Source organism: Acanthopagrus latus, chromosome 4 (genome assembly GCF_904848185.1).
Source record: "Acanthopagrus latus isolate v.2019 chromosome 4, fAcaLat1.1, whole genome shotgun sequence".
Lineage (NCBI taxonomy): Eukaryota > Metazoa > Chordata > Actinopteri > Spariformes > Sparidae > Acanthopagrus > Acanthopagrus latus.
The window spans coordinates 35,436,660-35,458,119 of NC_051042.1; the positions used below are offsets into that span (position 1 = coordinate 35,436,660).

Below are 21,460 nucleotides of genomic sequence, written 5' to 3' on the forward strand. Positions count from 1 at the left end.
TGTGTAGTGAAAAACATTTCTGCTCTGTTAACTTACATGTAAGCACAAGTCAATGACTTGACCTTAATCTGCACTTTAACCACAGAACAAGGATGTGAATTAACCCGCAACTGTCTTACACATCATCTTATTCACAACCACATTCACAAACCATAATTACACCAACAATAACAGAATACCCAAGAGTCTTTGTGCCACAGTCCACAAGGGGCGTTAACAATCCATGCTACTCGGCCTGAATAGCATGGATTGGTCAGCTTTGTCTCAGTCCTGCAGCTGCCACAGAGGTCTGATTATTTTCGTTCCTTTTTCTGAATACATAATGTATTGACTACTCTCAGGATAGCAGGACCATTTCACCCAGTATAACAAAATGTGTTTCTGAACAACATTACAGACCCTAACTTTAAAGTATAAGTGTAAGTCTAAGTATTAATGTACTTAGTCTTAGACTATTCTTTATACTTTTCAGTATAGGCCAAGTATACTTCACTTTAACCCTAACCCTAACTTTTCTTAAGTATATAAAATATTGTATATGAAAAGTACACTTGAAGTATACTGCCTCAGTTTTAGTATAAAATAAGTACACTTGTCGTACACTTGAATAAACTACTTTTTGCTGGGGGAAATTAAACTGAGAGTCAACTTAGTTGTGATGGTGCGACATCTGGTGGAGATCAGATGTCACTGCAGGTGTGAATGAAGTATTATAAAGATGAAGCTGCAGCTAAACTGATAAACTGCCTCCAGTGTCATTCAGTGGCTGAGTTGCATTGTGGGTAATGTAATTGTAAATGCATTGAATGAAGTGTCAAACTAATTGGGGTGAATTGATTAATGATTAAAAATCTGTCTGTCAGCAGCAGCTGCGGTGCAGCGGCAGTGCAGCACTCTGTCCAACGACAGGAAGTTCCTGCTGGACATGCTGTACTCCAAGACCTCCAGCACAGCTCCTCTGAGCCCGACGGCTGCTGCCCCTGACACCACTGAAGAAGAAGGCAGCTTCCTGCCGGGTGAGGGAGCTGATCAGACTCTCAACAAAGAATAAAACATCTTAGATGAATGTTTGATAATGTTGATAATGTGTTATGTCTGTTCTGTTCTGTTGGACCTGGAAACAGAGTCAGAGTGAGACCTCTCCTCACTGTGTCCTCTCTCCTCAGGTGGAGATCTGGCCGGACGGGGTCGTGTGTTGGAGCGTCTGTCCAGCTTCAGAGCGCGCTCGGTCGAGCCCTCCTGCCCCACTGAGAGCAGCGCCTCCCGCAGGGCAGAGCTGGAGGGGCTGGAAGGCTCCGCCCAGGCAGCGCTGGCCCGGCTGGCTGAAGAACAGCAGGTCTGAACCGTCCTAAACGAGAGCAGATTGTCACTGGAGCTGCTGAGTTCTGGTTTTGGTTTCATGTCCACCTCCTGTCAATTACTCTTGCTAAACTGTGATTGGACGATCAGGTTCGGGGGAGGGGTTTAGTGAAGGATTTGTTGCTTCACTAACATTCAGTCTCTAATGTGACTTCTGACCTGTGTCTGTCCATCAGAACCGTCACCTCCGTCAGCAGAGCAGCATCGATGTGGAGAGCCACGCCCGCCACCTGGAGACCACCCAGATGACCCCGCTGGGCCCCGGGGGCCCCGTCGACGCCTGGCAGCAGCTGCAGCCGAGCGCCGCCGCCCTGCGCATCAAAGACCTGGACTTCTCCGACCTGCTGGACGAGGAGGACATTGACGTGTTGGACATGGACACCTTTGACTCCTCCTCTGCCCCCACCTGCTTCTCTGGTCTCCCTCCTCCTCCTCCTCCTCCTCCTCCTCCTCTCCCAGGCTTGGCTGGTTCTCCTCCTCCTCCCCCCCCCCCTCCTCCACCTCTGGCTGCTCTAGCCCCTCTTGCACCTCCTCCTCCTCCTCCTCCTCTCCCCGGTGCTCCTCCTCCTCCCTCCTCTCAGAAGCAGAAGAAGAAGACGGTGAAGTTGTTCTGGAAGGAGCTGAAGCAGGCGGACGGGCCTCACAAGTGTCGCTTCGGCCGGGGGACGGTGTGGGCGTCTCTGGACAAGGTGGCGGTGGACACCTCCCGACTTGAACACCTGTTTGAGTCTAAAGCCAAGGAGCTGCCTGTCACCAAGGTAACCAGGCCTGTTGTAGCAGGTGCATTGTGGGAAGTGCTGAGAACAGCATGGCAGATTTTCTCCTCTGAAACATTCAGACGCAGAGAAGAAGAACGGTGTGACAGGCTCGTTTCACCCCCGAGAGGCCGAAATGTGACACAAACAGGAGATTCATTAACAACAGTCACAGCATGACAACAACAACAACAGCTGATCAACAGGTTCATCATGTTCCAGATCTCTGACACATGTTAGAGAGGACTGACAAATTCTGTCTCTGACCAGTTTATTGATACAGTGATAATGTGCTGATCAGGAGACAACTGGGTTCAATGTTGTTTGAAAAAATAGTTTAATTGATCCTAAAAACTGTTTGTTTATGTCCATGTTGGATTATTGGCGTCCCAGTGTCATCACCAACCATGCAACAGCTGTTCTGTTCTGCTCTGTTCTGTGACCTCGGTTCTGTTTGGCCGGTGTGACAGCAGGACTGATCCTGAGTCAACGTGCAGGAAATACTCTCAACTGACCTGCTGTGTGTGTGTGTGTGTGTGTGTGTGTGTGTGTGTGTGTGTGTGTGTGTGTGTGTGTGTGTGTGTGTGCGTGTGTGTGCGTGTGTGTGTGTGTGAGCAGAAAGGACCAGACACTAAGAAGTCTGAGATTCTGGTTCTGGACCCAAAGAGGAGCAACGCCATCAACATCGGTATGACCGTCTTGCCGGCCGTCCACGTCATCAAGACCGCCATCCTCAACTTTGACGAGTTCGCCATCAGCAAAGAGGGGATCGAGGTATGGAGCACTTCCTGTCTGCTGTCATGAACACTCTCACTTTTAATTCTTTCATTTGATATGATGAAATGTGTGAGTTTTTAAAGGAGCAGTCTGTCGTTTTAGTGAAGAAATGTTAATAAGCAGAGAAAGATCTTCATGACTGAATAACCTGAAGAAACAAGCTGACCTTAAAGGAGAGGTAGTTTAAATGTGGCGGACCCTGCCACCTTTCTGAGAACAGCTTGTTTATTCACTGATGGAAAATGTTATTACCTCATTATTTTGTAAAAATTTAAATTCTCAGTTTGAATTTCTTCTCTAGAACTATAGAGTGCTCGTTTTAGTAGACTAGTATAGATGTAGTTAGAGTAGATCTGACCTGGACTGTGCTGACCCCCCTCTGCACTGAGCAGAAGATCCTGACCATGACCCCCACAGACGAGGAGAAGCAGAAGATCCAGGAGGCTCAGCTGGCCAATCCTGACGTTCCTCTGGGCACGGCGGAGCAATTCCTGTTCAGCCTGGCCTCCATCAGTGCCCTGACCCCCCGCCTCCAGCTCTGGGCCTTCAAACTCAACTACGAGGCCCTTGAGAAGGTACCACACACACACACACACACACACACACACACACACACACACACACACACACACACACACTGTGAGAGACCTGACTGTACCAGCTGACCTGGTGATGACCTGTAGAACCAGGATGTGATGTGGACTGTGACTCTGTCGCCCCCTGCAGGAGATCGCAGAGCCGCTGTTTGACCTGAAGCTGGGCATGGAGCAGCTGGCCTCCAATCAGACGTTCAGGAGGATCCTGGCCACGCTGCTCGCCATCGGGAACTTCCTCAACAGCTCCAACGTGAGGACGCACACTGACTCACCTGAGGATCACTGATGAAGTTCACACGTAGTTTAAAGATGCAATATGTAAGAAGTGTCCACCTGAGGAATTCATACGCCAAACAAACAGGGGCAGTTTGTCACCAGCGGAACCGCTAACTGCTGCTAACTGCTGCTAACTGCTGCTAACTGCAGCTGCCGTTAGATAGTTAGACTCTACCTGAGCTTCACCGTTGGACCACAGCCTCCTGTCGTGTTGTGAGGATGGGCTGGGGCTAGCTGGTTAGCATGCTAGCATACATATATTTCATTGACATGACGTCATCACTGATGTTTCTGCACATTCTGTTTATTTGAGGTCAGTTTTGAATGTCTTAAAGCCACATTCCCTTGTGAACCGGTCTGTATGAGAGTTTCAGATGTGGAGGTCGTATCAGAGCTGTCAGAGGTGAGACGGCGTCTGTGTGACAGGAGGTGATCTGTACCATTACGCCTCTGTTGGCTCTGCTGTGGCGGCGCACTGTAGATCTGAGTGTCTGAGTGAAAAGGGCCTAAAATTCTTACATATCACACCTGTGAATATAATATAAACACGGCGAGGTCATTACTTGAGGACCGACTTCTCTGTGATGAAGCTACGGAAGCCTGGATGCTTCAGATTTTATTGATCTCTGAACTGAATCAGTGTGACGAGACAAAGATCTCAGTTTACTGTCGTCTGATCAGATATCATGTTCCGTCCTGAAGCAGCTCAGCTGTTCTTATCTGCTGTTGTTGCCTCAAACACACAGTAGAGATTATACACTGTGTGTGTGTGTGTGTGTGTGTGTGTGTGTGTGTGTGTGTGTGTGTGTGTGTGTGTGTATGTATAGGCTAAAGGCTTTGAGCTGGGTTACCTGGAGAAGGTGGTGGAGGTGAAGGACACAGTTCACCGTCAGTCACTGCTACATCACACCTGCAGCCTGGTGGTGGAAAATTACCCAGAATCCTCAGATATCTACTCAGAGATCCCCGCCATCACCCGCTCTGCCAAAGTAAGACTCTATTTATTCTACCAGGTTGTAGCTATGTGGAGGTGGAGGTAGGTGGTGACCAGGTGAGTGTGTTCTGTCTCCAGGTGGACTTTGAGCTGCTGTCGGAGAACCTAGTCCAGCTGGAGAGACGCTGCAAAGCATCATGGGACAACCTGAAGGTGGTGGCCAAACACGAGACAAAGACGCTGCTGAAGAACAAGATGACGGAGTTCCTGAAGGACTGTACACACAGGATCATCATCCTGAAGGTGGTGCACCGCAGGGTCATCAACAGGTGCACAGCGCACACACACACACACACACACACACACAAACATGTGTACTGACCAGAATGACGAACCTCTTCTTCATCACCCCCCCAGGTTCCACTCCTTCCTTCTGTTCCTGGGTCAGCCGTCCTCCTCTGTTCGGGACATTAAGGTGACCAGTTTCTGTCGGATCATCAGTGAGTTTTCTCTCGAGTACCGAACCACCAGAGAGCGAGTTCTGAGCATCAAACGCAAACGGGCCGCTCACAGAGAGAGAACCAAGACCAGAGGCAAGATGATCACCGAGGTAACACTGCTCCTGCTCCTCCTCCTGCTCCTCCTGCTCCTGCTCCTCCTGCTCCTCCTGCTCCTCCTCCTGCTCCTCCTGCTCCTCCTGCTCCTCCTCCTGCTCCTCCTCCTCCTGCTCCTCCTACTCTTCCTCCTGCTCCTGCTCCTCCTCCTGCTCCTCCTGCTCCTGCTCCTCCTACTCTTCCTCCTGCTCCTGCTCCTCCTCCTGCTCCTCCTGCTCCTGCTCCTCCTACTCTTCCTCCTGCTCCTCCTCCTCCTCCTGCTCCTGTCTCCTCCTACTCTTCCTCCTGCTCCTCCCTCCTGCTCCTGCTCCTCCTACTCTCCTCTTGCTCCTCCTGCTCCTCTGCTCCTCCTCTGCTCCTCCTCCATCCTGCTCCTCCTACTCTTCCTCCTGCTCCTTCCTGCTCCTCCTCCTCCTGCTCCTCCTCCTCCTGCTCCTGCTCCACCTACTCTTCCTCCTGCTCCTCCCTCCTAGCTCTTCCTGCTCCTCCTCCTGCTCCTGCTCCTCCTACTCTTCTCCTGCTCCTCCTCCTCCTCCTCCTCCTGCTCCTCCTCCTGCTCCTCCTACTCTTCCTCCTGCTCCTCCTCCTCCTCCTGCTCCTCCTCCTCCTGCTCCTCCTACTCTTCCTCCTGCTCCTGCTCCTCCTCCTGCTCCTCCTGCTCCTGCTCCTCCTACTCTTCCTCCTGCTCCTCCTCCTGCTCCTCCTGCTCCTGCTCCTCCTACTCTTCCTCCTGCTCCTCCTCCTGCTCCTGCTCCTCCTACTCTTCCTCCTGCTCCTCCTGCTCCTCCTGCTCCTCCTCCTGCTCCTCCTCCTCCTGCTCCTCCTACTCTTCCTCCTGCTCCTCCTCCTCCTCCTGCTCCTCCTGCTCCTGCTCCTCCTACTCTTCCTCCTGCTCCTCCTGCTCCTCCTGCTCCTCCTGCTCCTCCTCCTGCTCCTCCTCCTCCTGCTCCTCCTACTCTTCCTCCTGCTCCTGCTCCTCCTCCTGCTCCTCCTGCTCCTGCTCCTGCTCCTCCTACTCTTCCTCCTGCTCCTGCTCCTGCTCCTCCTACTCTTCCTCCTGCTCCTGCTCCTCCTCCTGCTCCTCCTGCTCCTGCTCCTCCTACTCTTCCTCCTGCTCCTCCTCCTGCTCCTCCTGCTCCTCCTACTCATCCTCCTCCCTGCTCCTCCTACTCTTCCCTCCTGCTCCCTCCTGCTCCTCTCTCCTACCTCCTCCTGCTTCCTCCTGCTCCTCTGCTCCTCTCCTAGCTCTCCTCCTCTCTCCTCCTGCTCTCCTCCTGCTCCTCCTGCTCCTCCTCCTCCTCCTGCTCCTCCTGCTCCTCCTCTGCTCTCCTACTCTTCCTCCTGCTCCTCCTGCTCCTCCTGCTCCTACTCTTCCTCCTCCTCCTCCTGCTCCTCCTACTCTTCCTCCTGCTCCTCCTCCTCCTGCTCCTCCTCCTCCTGCTCCTGCTCCTCCTACTCTTCCTCCTGCTCCTCCTCCTGCTCCTGCTCCTCCTACTCGTCCTCCTGCTCCTCCTCCTGCTCCTGCTCCTCCTCCTGCTCCTGCTCCTCCTACTCTTCCTCCTGCTCCTCCTCCTGCTCCTCCTACTCTTCCTCCTGCTCCTCCTCCTGCTCTTCCTCCTCCTGCTCCTCCTCCTGCTCCTCCTACTCTTCCTCCTGCTCCTCCTCCTCCTCCTGCTCCTCCTCCTCCTGCTCCTGCTCCTCCTACTCTTCCTCCTGCTCCTCCTCCTGCTCCTGCTCCTCCTCCTGCTCCTGCTCCTCCTACTCTTCCTCCTGCTCCTCCTCCTGCTCCTCCTCCTGCTCCTCCTACTCTTCCTCCTGCTCCTCCTCCTGCTCCTCCTCCCCCTGCTCCTGCTCCTCCTCCTGCTCCTCCTCTGAAGACCTTTTCTTCTTCTCGTCCTTACAGACAGAGAAGTTTTCGGGGGCGGTGCCTCAGCAGGATAGCCCCTCCCCTGTCTCCATGGCAGCGGAGGCGGGGCCAGGTCAGGAGGAGGAGCATGAGAACATGAGGAACCTGCTGATCAGCAGCAACAACAGCCTGACAGCTGACCAGAGAGGCCTGAGACGCTCCAGAGCTGTCCGCAGTAAGACTATCAGTCTGAGCACGCTCAGTTCATCTCCATCATGCTGATCAATAATCTCAGATCAGTAATCTCTGAAAACATTGTATCATGTTAGCCTCTCATGTATCACCTCTCTGAACACCAGACGTTTCTGTTTAGGTCACACTCAGTAAACTATAGTAGTCAGTTGCCAAGTCTGCTTATTAAAAGCGGCTTGGGCTTGTTTTTCTGTAAAGTCGCTTGTAAATATTGTTAGTCGCAGGTTTTTTGGGCTGGCTCTTCCTCGATCCTCTTCCTATTGTAATATTGTTTTGAAGTCCTGGAACTAAAAAAGGATCATAACATATAAAGACAATAATAGATACAATGATACAATGCAACACATTTCTGGATTCAGGGTGATGTTTATGTGTGTATGCAAAGTGTAATAATCTCTTTTTTTTACTAGACCAGAGAATTTGCTTGTTTTGGGCTTGTTTTCATAGGCCTGCTTGCTAGTTTCTCTTGCAAGATCTGGCAACACTGATAGTATTGTAGTGAAGTCCTCTGTGATCCTGAACCCTTTGTGTCAGTCTCGGTCCTGGTTCAGGCTCTAACTGTGGCTCTGGGTCTGTTTCTGGTCCTCAGGTTTCGGCAGAGTGAGTCCGTCTCTGATGTCCGTGGCTAAAGAAGACGGGACGAGCTCCCAGGATGACGCCACAGACGAGATCATGGACCGGCTGGTCAAGTCCGTTACCCAGAATCCTTCAGACAGACCGTCCAGCCCCAAGACCCGCAAACGGTCCCGACTAAACAGGAAGTCCTGTGAGTAGTCAAAGCGCATTTAATACTCAGTTACTGAGTTCAGTTTGTACTGCGGCTGGTAAAAGCTGCAGCGGGCCCAGGGTTCAGCTCCTGTGGCCCCCCTTTTTGTTTCTGGGTCGGTTCTGTTGAAGACCGGGTCCTCAGAGTGTCAGCAGGATCAGTCTGGTTCACACTCGGTGTGTTGAGTCCAAACAGCAGCTCTGTGTCCACAACAGCTCCTTATCTCTGCAGCTTCATATCTCTGCTGTCACTTCCTTTGAAAATCCTCTCAGAGATGATTATCAAGGTCACAGCGTCTGAAGCTCACTGATCCTCTGCCACTCTGCACACCTGCACTCAGCTGTGACACCTGTGACACCTGTGAACAGGTGTTACTATGTTATACGTCATCTGTCTCACAGTTCAGAGTCCTTGTGTCTCTGTACAGTAGAGTCATGATGCTGCAACGTGTACAGAGAGCTGACATGTTGAATCATCTGCAGCTTCAGTTAATGTGTGTATGAAGCACACACACACACACACACACACACACACACACACACACACACACACACACACACACAGTGTGAAAGTGATGTGAACGATATCAGACTGACGCTACAACCTGCTCATATACTGTCTGTCTGTCTGTCTGTGTTGCAGTGAGGAGGACTCTGAAGAGCGGTCTCAGTCTGGATGTGGTTCAGGCTCTGGGCCTCAACAGCAAGGCAGGAGACAAGGTGTGAGCAGAGACTGATCGATAGATTGATCACAGACTGAACTCAGACCGGATGACGGACTTCGGCCAACGATACGAGGAACAGATCGTCAGAGTTTTTCTCAGAAGTCTTTGTGTTTCCTGCAGGAGGAGAATCATTGCCGTGGTTGTTGGTGTGAAACATTGAACTGGTTCTTGTTGCTCTTTAACGTCTGACACAAACAGCTGTGAGCGCTAACAGCTGTGAGCGCTAACAGCTGTGAGCGCTAACAGCCGTTAGAGCTAACAGCCGTTAGAGCTAACAGCCGTGAGTGCTAACAGCCGTGAGAGCTAACAGCCGTGAGTGCTAACAGCCGTGAGAGCTAACAGCCGTGAGTGCTAACAGCCGTGAGAGCTAACAGCCGTGAGAGCTAACAGCCGTTAGAGCTAACAGCCGTTAGAGCTAACAGCCGTGAGTGCTAACAGCCGTGAGAGCTAACAGCCGTGAGTGCTAACAGCCGTGAGAGCTAACAGCCGTGAGTGCTAACAGCCGTGAGAGCTAACAGCCGTTAGAGCTAACAGCCGTGAGAGCTAACAGCCGTGAGTGCTAACAGCCGTGAGAGCTAACAGCCGTGAGTGCTAACAGCCGTGAGAGCTAACAGCCGTGAGAACTAACAGTCGTTAGAGCTAACAGCCGTGAGAGCTAACAGCCGTGAGAGCTAACAGCCGTGAGTGCTAACAGCCGTGAGTGCTAACAGCCATGAGAACTAACAGTCGTTAGAGCTAACAGCCGTGAGAGCTAACAGCCATGAGAACTAACAGTCGTTAGAGCTAACAGCCGTGAGAGCTAACAGCCGTGAGAGCTAACAGCCGTGAGTGCTAACAGCCATGAGAACTAACAGTCGTTAGAGCTAACAGCCGTGAGAGCTAACAGCCATGAGAACTAACAGTCGTTAGAGCTAACAGCCGTGAGAGCTAACAGCCGTGAGAGCTAACAGCCGTTAGAGCTAACAGCCGTGAGTGCTAACAGCCGTGAGTGCTAACAGCTGTAAATCTTTTAGAAACATGAAATGATTCTGATTCTCTGTTTGGACTGAATTCTGTTTATTAATATTTCCATGTGGTCAAAGAGAAAACTTGTTTGACTCAGACGGTCTCCATGTTCTCACAGTTACTGTCAGACTGATGCTTCTTGTTCTTGACTGCAGCTGAAGGAAACACATCTTCATCTTCATCTTCATCTCTGAGATGTGTCTGTGTCTCTTGACCTGCAGGTGTTTCATTAATTTGCATTTTGTAGAAGAAGTTGTATCCATCTTCTGAGCTCTGATGACTGACCTGCACAGAGAGGTCCTTGAAAGTCCTTAAAGAGTTTTTAAATGTTTTGTGTCACAAAATTCAACTTAAATTTAGAATCACACGTCAGAGAATCACAAAACCTGTTCAACACCACCTGCCACTGCGTGTGTGTGTGTGTGTGTGTGTGTGTGTGTGTGTGAATCACTGAACAGCTGACAGAACGACAACATGGAAGACTGAATGTGTTCCTGATATAATTAATAAAGTTTTATGAAGAACAACGGGATCCTGGTTCATTTATGTTGTGTGCGAGTCTTCTGGTGTCATGGCTGCTGCTGAGGCTGTCAGACTGAGGGGCCCTCGGTCCCCTGAGGCCCCGGGCCAGAACCTGCTGTACCTGTTCAGTGATCCATATATAACCAGTAACCATCAGTAATCATCAATAATCAACAATAACCATCAGTTATCATCAATAATTAAACATCACAGCTTGAAATAAGATAGTTTTAATTAATTCAAGAAACACTGAAATGATAAAAAGGACATCTGTTGTTCAAGCTCAGGTGATGTTTGATCAGTTATAGATCAGGTGATGGTGTATTGATCGATCAGAGGGAAGAGAGACTAGATCATTAGGTGAACTGTTCCTTTAATATTCCTCTGCAGGTGTAGAGCACGTGCGCTAATGACGCTTCACCTGAAAACCTGCTGATGACAGAAATCTGACGTCACCGATGAGCAGCCAGCTGTGCTGTGACGTCACTGATGTGGCTCTGAGGTGTGTCCGTCTCTTTAAGGGGACTGACGGGGCGGGTCACATGTCTCCTCCTCCTCCTCCTCCTCCTCCTCACCGGAGTGTGTGTGTGTGTGTGTGTGTGTGTGTGCGTGCGTGCGTGCGTGCGTGTGTGTGCAGCCAGCTGCTCCGTGTCCTCTCGGTGTCTCGGTGTGTATATAAGGTCCGGGCGGGATGTCAGCCCGCTGAGCTCTGGAGGAAGATGCTGCATCTCGGTGTGACGCTGCTGCTGCTGACGGCCGCCGCCGCCGGCCCGTCCGGGTCGGCCGCTCCGCCGCTGCGGGGTCCCGGGCTCGGCTTCTCTCCGGCGGTCTCCGCCTCCTCCGCCTCCGCCCCGCCGCTCCTCCTCCTCCCGCAGCCCCGGGAGGAGTATGGGGCTCCCGGTGTCGCCTTGGCCCGGTCCGCGGCAGAGGAGGCGGCCGGCCCCGGAGAGGAGGAGGACGGCGGAGAGCATCAGCACCACGGCGGCGGGTTCCGGGTGGTCCAGTGGGAGTGGAGCTACGTCCAGACTCCATACATCATCGCCATCTGGCTACTGGTGGCCAGTGTGGCCAAGATCTGTGAGTCCACTGTGCGTGTGTGTGTGTGTGTGTGTGTGTGGACCAGTACTCAGAATGGAGCCGTTACTGGAACTTAAATTAACTGGAAGTTTAGAATCATATTTGACTGATTTCAAACTGTTAGACGAACTCAGACTTGACCGACTGTCTGATTCTGTTCTGATTCTGTTCTGATTCTGGTTTGACCCACTTGAGGTAGAACCAGAGTTAGTCAGAGTTATGGCTGATTGATGAACTGATAATAAATTATTAGATTTAGGTGTCAGACTGAATCAAAAGATAACATCAGATGATTGATGGAGGAACTGGAACGATAGAGGTTCTGAGAATCTTTAATATTCACCAGCAGAGTTCTGTTACTCAACACAAAGGTTCTGTCCAGGGCCGGCCGAGGCCCTGGACAGAACCTTTTTCTTTTTCTTTTTCTTTACATATTGAATAAATTAAACATGTGACATGAATGAATGAAAGAATTAATAATTCAAGACAAGATGATCAAGGAAATCACATCTACCAAATTCTGAATTTCCTGGGGGATGACCCCTATTTACACCCAGTTTGGTACAAATAAGGTGGGGGGTCCTTATGAATCTGTGCCTGGGGGACAGTAGTTCATAATCCGTCACTGTATTAATACAATTTATAATGTAACATAATAGTGGGACATTAGTATCAAAAATTGTCGAGCACAGGTGACTGATTTGGGCCCCAAATCAAATTCTGTTTAGGGCCCCCAAAAGGGTTGGGCCGGCTCTGGTTCTGTCACAGGTGCAGAGAGATGATGGCAGCTGGTGAAGCCTGGAGATGGAAACATGTTGAAAATCTGCACACTGGAGTTCAGTGTATGTATCATGGAGTCATTTAGTGGCATAAACACAGGAGACATTTGGACCGCGGTACCGAACACTGACACAAAGTCAGAGTGAAGTAGATCAGAGTCCGACTGACCAGTGAGGGACGAACCTGTTACCATGAAGTCTGAGGAGAGGACAGTGACGTTACAGTCAGTAAATCATGAGAGAAGCTCCACTGATCATTAAAATGAGTGAAGGAAATCTGATTTATGGCAGAAAACAGCAGACTGCTCCTTTAAAGACACAGAGCAGAGCCACACACACATACACTGAGCTGCTGGTGACTCACTGCTGCAGGACAATAACATGCTACATGCTGCTTCTTAATGTGATTATGCTCCTCAAACCCACACACACACATGCACTCGCACACACATACACCCACACACACAGGCTCTGTCCATTCAGTTGAATCTGAAGGCCAGTTGTTTCAGTCATGTGAGTGTGAGAGCAGTCAGAGCAGAAACACTCAGTCTGTTTATAGGTAGAGCTGCGAGTGTGATGATATATAATATCATAATGTCAGAATGTTATAATATTGTAGTATCATAATGTTAGAATGTCATAATATTATTATTATGATTATAATTATATTATATATTATTTTTATAACATTATAATATTATATTATAACATTCTAATATTATAATGTTATGCTGTGATGAAACATCTTCGTCCACAGCAACTTACAATAAATGCATTTGTTACAAGAACCACAACATGTTGCATCAAGAGGGATGAGAGAACAGAAACAATTTATAAGCCCTCATCTGAGCATTGCAGTGCATATACACCGCATTGTGAGGACAGGCTGCACTGTGAGGATGCGCTGTATTGTGGAGAGATGCTGCACTGTGAGGACACCCTGTACTGTGAGGACATGCTGCACTCTGAGAACATGCTGCACTGTGGGGACAGGTTGCACTGTGAGTACAGGCTGCATTGTGAAGACATGCTGCACTGTGGGGAGACACTGCACTGTGAGGACACTCTGTACAGTGAGGACACTCTGAGGACATGCTGCACTCTGAGAACACGCTGCACTGTGGGGACAGGTTGCACTGTGTGGACGTGATGTATTGTGAGGACAGGCTGCACTGTGAGGACAGGCTGCACTGTGAGGACATGCTGCACTGTGGGGAGACACTGCACTGTAAGGAAAGGCTGCACTGTGAGGACACGCTGCACTGTGAGGACATGCTGCACTGTGGGGACACGCTGCACTTTGAGGACACGCTGCACTGTGGGGACACGCTGCACTGTGGGGACACGTTGCACTTTGAGGACACGCTGCACTGTGGGGACACGCTGAACTGTGGGGACACGCTGCACTGTGGGGACACGCTGCACTGTGGGGACACGTTGCACTTTGAGGACACGCTGCACTGTGAGGACACGCTGCACTGTGGGGATACGTTGCACTGTGGGGACATGCTGCATCAGTCTGCTCAGAGTTGAGAAGCTCCGGGTTTAACAGGAAACATCCAAATAAGACATGACAGACAGCTCAGACACCAGCAAACTCTTCCTCCATCAGGTCCACTCTGTTTTTATGTCCAAATTAAAATCACTAGAATGTCACTCTGTAGAGCGTATACCTCCTCCAGGGCCCACCACTCCCCTCTAACCCAATGAGCCTGGACATAAGGACAGAAGGAGGAAGTGTCTGTGTGTTTGACGTCCACACTGAACTCTGGTTTACTGTTTGACTGCAGGCTGAACATTACAAGAAGTAACGCTGTAATTGTGTGTGTGTGTGTGTGTGTGTGTGTGTGTGTGTGTGTGTGTGTGTGTGTGTGTGTTAGCTGTAATCACTCTCATTGATAATGGGCTGCCTTTAGTATTCATTATGAGTTGCTTAATAATAATCATGGCTGTCAGGAATTTAATGTGTCTGTGTTCTGAATACTGGATTCTGATTGGCTGGAGGGGCTAACACAGAGAGCTGTAGTGTTGACATGTTTCTGTAGCTAACTGAGGTTAGCATCACTCTGGTTCACTCCATGGGATTACTGAATTATATTCTGGATTATTACAGAAAATATTCTGTGTGACAAACATAAGAATCTGATTCTGACAGGTTCTCTTGGTTCTGTTGGATGTTAAATCAGAGCAGGTTGCATCGGGAGTTACAGGACTGTAAACACCTGTATGATAAACTAAACTACATGATATAAACATTTCACTTCTTGTATGATTATGAAGAATAAGTGTCCCGACAACACCTAGCCCACAGTGAAGTTGCTCAGTGGATCACATGTAGTAACAGTTTGTATAGAAATGTCTTTTTTGTTCGTGAAATTGCAATTGATTTGTATTTTATTTCAATCATTTGTAAGAGCAGTTATTGATTCATTTGATTCCTCTATGAATCAAGGATGAGTCATTTGTAACAGGAAGCTTTTTGATGTATCTGACTGAATCAATTAGTGATTAATTGATTAATCATGAACATCTTGAGTAGATGTTGAGATGTGTGAACAAATCATCCGTTCACTTCAGTCTTTGTTGTGTTGTTGTGATGTTTTCGTTCCTCATGTTGAATTATGAGGCTCTAATGTCTGATCTGTCAGTAAGTCTGCTGCTGTGTGACATCAGCTCTGACATCAGCTTGTCGTCCTGCAGTGTTTCACTTCTCTCAGCGCTTCACCACGGTGGTCCCGGAGAGTTGCATGCTCATTCTGTTGGGCCTGGTCCTGGGAGGGGTCGTCCTCATAGCCAATAAGAAGCAGCTGTACCAACTGGAGCCCGCCCTCTTCTTCCTCTTCCTGCTGCCCACCATTGTGGGCGATGCTGGTTACTTCATGCCGGCCCGCCTCTTCTTTGACAACCTGGGAGCCATCCTGACGTACGCTGTGGTGGGGACGCTGTGGAATGCCTTCTGCACCGGCTTCTGTCTGTACGCTGCCAAACTGCTGGGAGTCATAGGTCAGTCTGATGATCAATGAGAGTATGTTACTGATTGAAACAGGATCACATGTCAGCTCCAGGAGCTTACTGAGTTTATGATCCTGTGTGTGTGTGTGCGTGCGTGCAGACGAGCGTGTGCAGGCAGAGCTGATGGACTTCCTGTTGTTCGGAGCGTTGATCTCAGCCGTCGACCCGGTGGCGGTGCTGGCCGTGTTCGAGGAGGTTCACGTCAACGACACACTTTTTATCATCGTGTTCGGAGAATCCCTGGTCAACGATGCTGTCACTGTGGTGAGACACACACACGCACACTCACATGCACACACACACACACACACACACACACACACACACACACACACACACACATATATGTATATTCACCTGTATAATTTCACAAACAAGACAAACAAAGGAACCTTTCCAAAGAAAACTACATCAGGATTTATTTAGGTCATCAAATAAAGATTTGGGTACATTGAATGGGATGCACTGGAAAAGATATAAGGATGCACATCTTAATTAGATTAACTCTGCCAATTATTGATCGCAGAAGGTCCCTCCAGTTTTGCAAGTCAATTTTAACCTGGTTTAAAAGATTGGCATAATTTAATGTAAAGGTTTTATCTACAGGAGTTTGAATTTGTATGCCCAAGTATTTAAGTCCACTGGGGCGCCACTGCAAAGGTTTGGTTAAGTCCTTGACATAGTTGTCATAGTTGTTGTATATTTAGAGGCAGGAGCTCACTTTTTGTAAGGTTTAGTTTATAGCCAGAAGCTGCACTGTACTGTTGGAAACATTGTAAAGGGGGGGCAGAGTTTGCAGGATCAGCCACAAAGGTTAATAGGTCATCTGCATACAAAGCCAATTTACGCTCACTCGTTCCAAATTTAATACCTGTAACTGTGTTGTTAGCGCGAATAATATTAGCCAGAGGTTCTATGGCTATCAAAAACAACAATGGTGAGCAGGGGCAGCCCTGACGAACCCCCCTGGATAGTGAGAAGATATCCAATAACACCCATTTGTTAGAATTTGTGCTTTGGGGCCGTTAAACAGTATTTTAATGTAGTGAATAAATTTAGTTTCAAAATTCATGGTTTCAAGAGTACGAAAGTGAAAGCTGGGGTCGAGCCTGTTCGGCAGTACCATCTGTTCCATCGGCAGTATTAGCATGGGGTCTTTTTGTGAGTGGGCTGCTTCAATTATAAGTCTACGCACACTGTCAGATCCCTATCGATTTTTAACAAAGCCTGTCTGATCAGCATTAATAATTTTTTGGATTATGCATTCCAATCTTGATAAAATTAACTTTGATAACATTTTAGAGTCCTCCAGTGGGCTCACCACTTGCAGGAGGGTTCAGAAGGGGCTGGTACAGTCTGATTCGGGTGGCAGTCATTGGTGGGGGCCCCGGCGACCCAATCCCCGGATGGTGACTCTGGCCATGGGGTCATGGAATGTCACCTCGCTGGGGGAGAAAGACCCTGAGCTGGTGTGGGAGGTTGAGCGGTACCGGCTGAAGTAGTCGGGCTCGCCTCCATGCACAGTCTGGGCTCTGGAACCCAACTCCTTGAGAGAGGCTGGACTCTCTTCTATTCTGGAGTTGCCCGCGGTGAGAGGCGGCGAGCTGGTGTGGGCTTGCTTATAGCTCCTCAGCTCAGGAGCCATGTGTTGGAGTTTTCCCCAGTGAACGAGAGGGTCGTCTCCCTAAGCCTTTGGGTCAGGGATAGGTCTTTCACTGTTGTCTCAGCTTATGGGCCGAATAGCAGTGCAGAGTACCCAGCCTTCTTGGAGTCCCTGGGAGGGGTACTGGGGAGAGCTCCAACCAGGGACTCCGTCATTCTACTGGAGGAATTCAACGCTCACGTGGGCAGTGACAGTGTTACCTGTAGGGGTGAGATTGGGAGGAACGGCCTACCCGGTCTGAACGCAAGTGGTGTTTTGTTATTGGAATTCTGTGCTAGTCACAGTTTGTCCATAACAAACACCATGTTGAAGCATAAGGGTGTCCATATGTGCACGTGGCACCAGGACATCCTAGACCGGAGGTCAGTGATTGACTTTGTGGTCGTGTCATCTGACCTCCGGCCATATGTCTTGGACACTCGGGTGAAGAGAGGGGCTGAGCTGTCAACTGATCACCACCTGGTGGTGAGTCAGATCCGCTGGCAGGGGAGGAAGCTGGACAGACTTGGCAGACCCAAACGTATTGTGAGGGTCTGCTGGGAATGTCTGGCGGAACCCTCTGTTAGGGAGGTCTTTAACTCCCACCTCTGGGAGAGCTTTGACCAGATCCCAAGGGAGACTGGGGACATTGAGTCTGAATGGACCATGTTCTCCACTTCCATTGTTGACATGGCTGTTCGGAGCTGTAGCCCTAAGGTCTACGGTGCCTGTCGTGCCGAACCCGGTAGTCCGGAAGCTCCTCAGCGGCAAGGTACCGGGGGCGGATGAGATCTGCCCTGAGTATCTCAAGTCTCTGGATGTTGTGGTGCTGTCGTGGCTCACATGTCTCTGCAGCATCGCATGGCAGTCAGGGACAGTGCCTCTGGACTGGCAGACCGGGGTGGTGGTCCCCCTATTTAAAAAGGGGGACCTGAGGGTGTTTTACAACTATCGGGGGATCACACTCCTCAGCTTCCCTGGGAAAGTCTATTCCAGGGTACTGGAGAGGAGAATTTGGCAGAGTCAAAACTTGGATTCAGGAGGAACAATGCGGTTTTTGTCCGGGCCGCAGAACACTGGACCAGCTCTATACCCTCTGCAGGGTGCTCTAGGGTTCATGGGAGTCTGCTCAACCAGTCCACATGTGTTTTGTGGACTTGGAGAAAGCATTCGACCGTGTCCCTCGTGGCATTCTATGGGAGCTGCTCCGGGAGTACGGGAGTATGGTCCCTGTACGACCGGAGCAGGCGCTTGGTTCGCATTGCCGGCAGTAAGTCAGACCTGTTCCCGGTATATGTTGGACTCCGGCAGGGCTGCCCTTTGTCACCGGTTCTATTCATTATTTTCTTGGACAGAATTTCTAAGCGCAGCCAGGGGCCAGAGGGGGTCTGGTTCGGGAGCCACAGGATTTCATCTCTGCTTTTCGCTGATGATGTGGTCTTGTTGGATCCTTCGAGCCTCCAGCATGTTCTGGGGCGGTTTGCAGCCACGTGTGAAGCGGCTGGGATGAGAATAAGCAACTCCAAGTCTGAGGCCATGATTCTCGACCAGACAAAGGTGGCTTGTCCCCTCCGGGTTGGGGGAGAGTTACTGCCTCAAATGGAGGAGTTCAGGTATCTTGGGTTCTTGTTCACAAGTGAGGGAAAGATGGAGCGTGAGACTGACAGGTGGATCAGTGCAGCAGCCACAGTTATGCGGTCATTGTATCGGTCTGTCATGGTGAAGAGAGAGCTGAGTCGAAAGGCGAAGCTCTCGATTTACCGGTCAATCTACGTTCCTACCCTCACCTACGGTCATGAACTTTGGGTCATGACCGAAAGAACAAGATCCCGGACACACTTTTGTACACCTCCCTATGTACACATTGTTGCAGGGCACCTGAACCATAACTATGACATTTCTAATTCTACAATTCCATTTTATCCAGTTATCCTCCTTCTCTCCAACTACAATTGTCTTTTTATAACTGTATTAAAGTAATGAGTATATTCACCTTTACATTGTAACTGTGGACTGAGATTATTCAGGCAGGTTTCCTCATGTTTCTCACAATACACTACAAGAAGTGTCATTTTAAGTTACATTGCCCCTCAGAATGTTTCACCATCTAAATTCCTTTAGGGACACACAATGAACATTGTGCAAATAAGTAGAGTCGACGAATTATTGGCAGGCTGATTTTATCGGCCGTTATTAGCCTATCACAGATATATATATATATATATATATATATATATATATATATATATATATATATATATATATATATATATATATATTTATATATATATATATATATATATATATATATTTAAAAGCGTGATGCAGAAAAACATGCTTGGGGTAATTAAACACTGGTGTAATGACCATATTTTGGTTTTGGAACATAAATAGCAAACTTTTCTTGATCTGGTAATTTTTCATTTTTATACAATTGGGAGTCTGCACATGGTGTTTTATTTTGAAAATTGACCGGATGCTCTATGCTGTTCCTGTGTCTCTTCCTGTCTGCTCTGTGCAGCTTGTTGCAGATTCCGTCAAAAATATACCAGACAGCCAGAACCCAAAGCAGCCAAAACCCAAAGCAACCAGAACCCAAAGCAGTTGATCTAAGTCCAGTTTGAAGCTTCAGGAGCAGCACACTGATGATGTCAGGGGCCTGTGATTGGTTGAGCACAGTGTTGATCCAAGAACATGTTCTGCTTGACTGAGTGATGTCAGAACAGCATTCACCAATACTGGGTCAGTTTTTACCCCAGCGGTACTGTCGGTGCTGTCGTTACCGCCGGTATTGTTCGTGCTGTCGGTACTGTTGGTACTGTCGGTACTGTTAGTGCTGTTGGTACTGTTGGTGCCAACAGTACCTATAGTACCAACAGCACCGACAGCACCAACAGTACTGTTGGTACTGTCGGTGCTGTTGGTACTATAGGTACTGTTGGTACTGTCGGTTCAGACTGTTTTAAACTGGACTCTGGCTTCAGACCGACAGCAGCACCAGACCATCCTCTCCTCCATGTCAATGCAGTCAGTTGATCTGTTTGGCTACAGAGTGAACTAATTATCAGATCTGTAAATTCTTACAGAAACTCAGTGGATCTGAACATGTCCAGTTAGTCCTGAGGGAGGTGCTGGAGGAAAGATCATGGAGTCATTAAAATGCACAGTGTTCCTCCTCTGGAGAGCAGGAATCTGTCTAAAGGTGTCAGAACACTGAAGAAATGTTCCCCCACAGCACCGAGACATGTTTGATGAGGGGCAGAACCCTCACTTTGACTCAGGAACGTGTGGAGTTTGAGATTAAAGCTCTGAGCAGATTTACTTTGCAGGTTTCTAATCCTCAGCAGCACTCAGAATATGAACTAATCCCACCAACAAGAGGACAAAACCAGAGTGTGGGAAAACTGCAGCTGACCTGCAAACCCACAGAAACACAAGTCACACAGTGTTTCTATCAACCACACAACTGTTCACAAAATCCCAGATCCATTTCTGTTACTGCACAGAACAATCTGTGAGTGTGAACTCTTCTACATCCCCGTGAGCAGAAAAGTCTAACTGTTCAGATTGTTATTGAGATCTTGGTCGTCCTCAGATAACCAATAATGGATCAATACACAAGAACAGTTCAGAGAGCAGCAGGTCTGTGGTGGAGGGGAAGTAGAAATACTCAAGTAAAGTTTAAATATCTCAGAATTGTACCTAAGTAAATGTACTCAGTTACTTTCAGTCAGTGATCAGCAAGTCACAGTACAGCCAACAGAACCAGAACACTTTCTAATCAATTAATTCTAATCAAATTCTAATGATGATGTGAAGGGCTGACGTCGCGGACCTGTGTCCTTTTTCACAGTTTGTTCTGGGAGCAGTCTTGGTCTTCTGCCCTGAAGGACTTGAGATGCAGCCGACACAAAATCGTTGAGAGATTAAAAGAGTCGAAGGTCACATCTGTCTCTCTGTCCGTTGCCTAGCAACAGTGAAGGCTGAGGAGACGATGCTCTGACTTTACGACGAGACAGTAACACCGTGAGCTGACCTTTGACCTTCGACCTGGGCTGAGTGTTAGCAGCAGTGATTCATAGTCAGCATCTGACCTGCAGATTCTCTTGTCCAACAGGTTTTATATAAAGTCTACATCTCCTTTGTGGAGGTCGGAGCAGAGAACGTGCAGACAGCAGATTACTTCAAAGGAGTCGGTGAGTCCACAACAGGAAACCAGATCAAGACTATGTCTGACTCTTCTATTACTCACCTTCCTTCCCTCTTCCTTCCCCTCTTCCTCCCTCTCTTCTTTTTCCTCCCCCTCTTCCTCCTCCTCCTCCTTCTCTACAGCCTCCTTCCTCATCGTCAGTATCGGGGGGACTCTGGTGGGTCTGGTGTTTGCCGTCATCCTTGGCTTCATCACTCGTTTCACCAAGAAGGTTCGGATCATCGAGCCGCTGTTTGTCTTCCTGCTGGTCTACCTGGCCTACCTGACCGCCGAGCTCTTCTCCCTGTCTGCCATTCTGTCGTAAGTCTTTGTGA

General features: G+C 49.1%; 2 protein-coding genes across 11 annotated transcripts in view; both read left to right on the top strand.

Annotated features, from left to right (window-relative positions):
• fhod1 (formin homology 2 domain containing 1) overlaps window positions 1-10,436 on the top strand; it is a 44,965-nt gene extending 34,529 nt beyond the window's left edge. For 7 of the 8 annotated variants that reach the window (XM_037094263.1, XM_037094265.1, XM_037094266.1 and 4 more), the window contains 12 exons: window positions 864-1,016; window positions 1,167-1,336; window positions 1,536-2,117; window positions 2,733-2,888; window positions 3,284-3,466; window positions 3,618-3,737; window positions 4,591-4,752; window positions 4,836-5,026; window positions 5,115-5,307; window positions 7,215-7,392; window positions 7,999-8,175; window positions 8,818-10,436. In XM_037094263.1, the coding sequence (XP_036950158.1) occupies window positions 864-1,016; window positions 1,167-1,336; window positions 1,536-2,117; window positions 2,733-2,888; window positions 3,284-3,466; window positions 3,618-3,737; window positions 4,591-4,752; window positions 4,836-5,026; window positions 5,115-5,307; window positions 7,215-7,392; window positions 7,999-8,175; window positions 8,818-8,900 (2,348 nt within the window). In that variant the 3' untranslated portion in view covers window positions 8,901-10,436. The remainder of the gene's footprint in view (window positions 1-863; window positions 1,017-1,166; window positions 1,337-1,535; window positions 2,118-2,732; window positions 2,889-3,283; window positions 3,467-3,617; window positions 3,738-4,590; window positions 4,753-4,835; window positions 5,027-5,114; window positions 5,308-7,214; window positions 7,393-7,998; window positions 8,176-8,817) is intronic. The other variant, XM_037094264.1, reaches the window with a different exon arrangement.
• A 77-nt stretch (window positions 10,437-10,513) lies between these two features.
• Window positions 10,514-21,460, top strand: part of slc9a5 (solute carrier family 9 member A5) — a 57,679-nt gene continuing 46,732 nt past the window's right edge. For 2 of the 3 annotated variants that reach the window (XM_037094271.1, XM_037094272.1), the window contains exons 1-5: window positions 10,514-11,503; window positions 14,983-15,285; window positions 15,395-15,558; window positions 21,054-21,132; window positions 21,269-21,446. In XM_037094271.1, the coding sequence (XP_036950166.1) occupies window positions 10,885-11,503; window positions 14,983-15,285; window positions 15,395-15,558; window positions 21,054-21,132; window positions 21,269-21,446 (1,343 nt within the window). In that variant the 5' untranslated portion in view covers window positions 10,514-10,884. The remainder of the gene's footprint in view (window positions 11,504-14,982; window positions 15,286-15,394; window positions 15,559-21,053; window positions 21,133-21,268; window positions 21,447-21,460) is intronic. The other variant, XM_037094273.1, reaches the window with a different exon arrangement.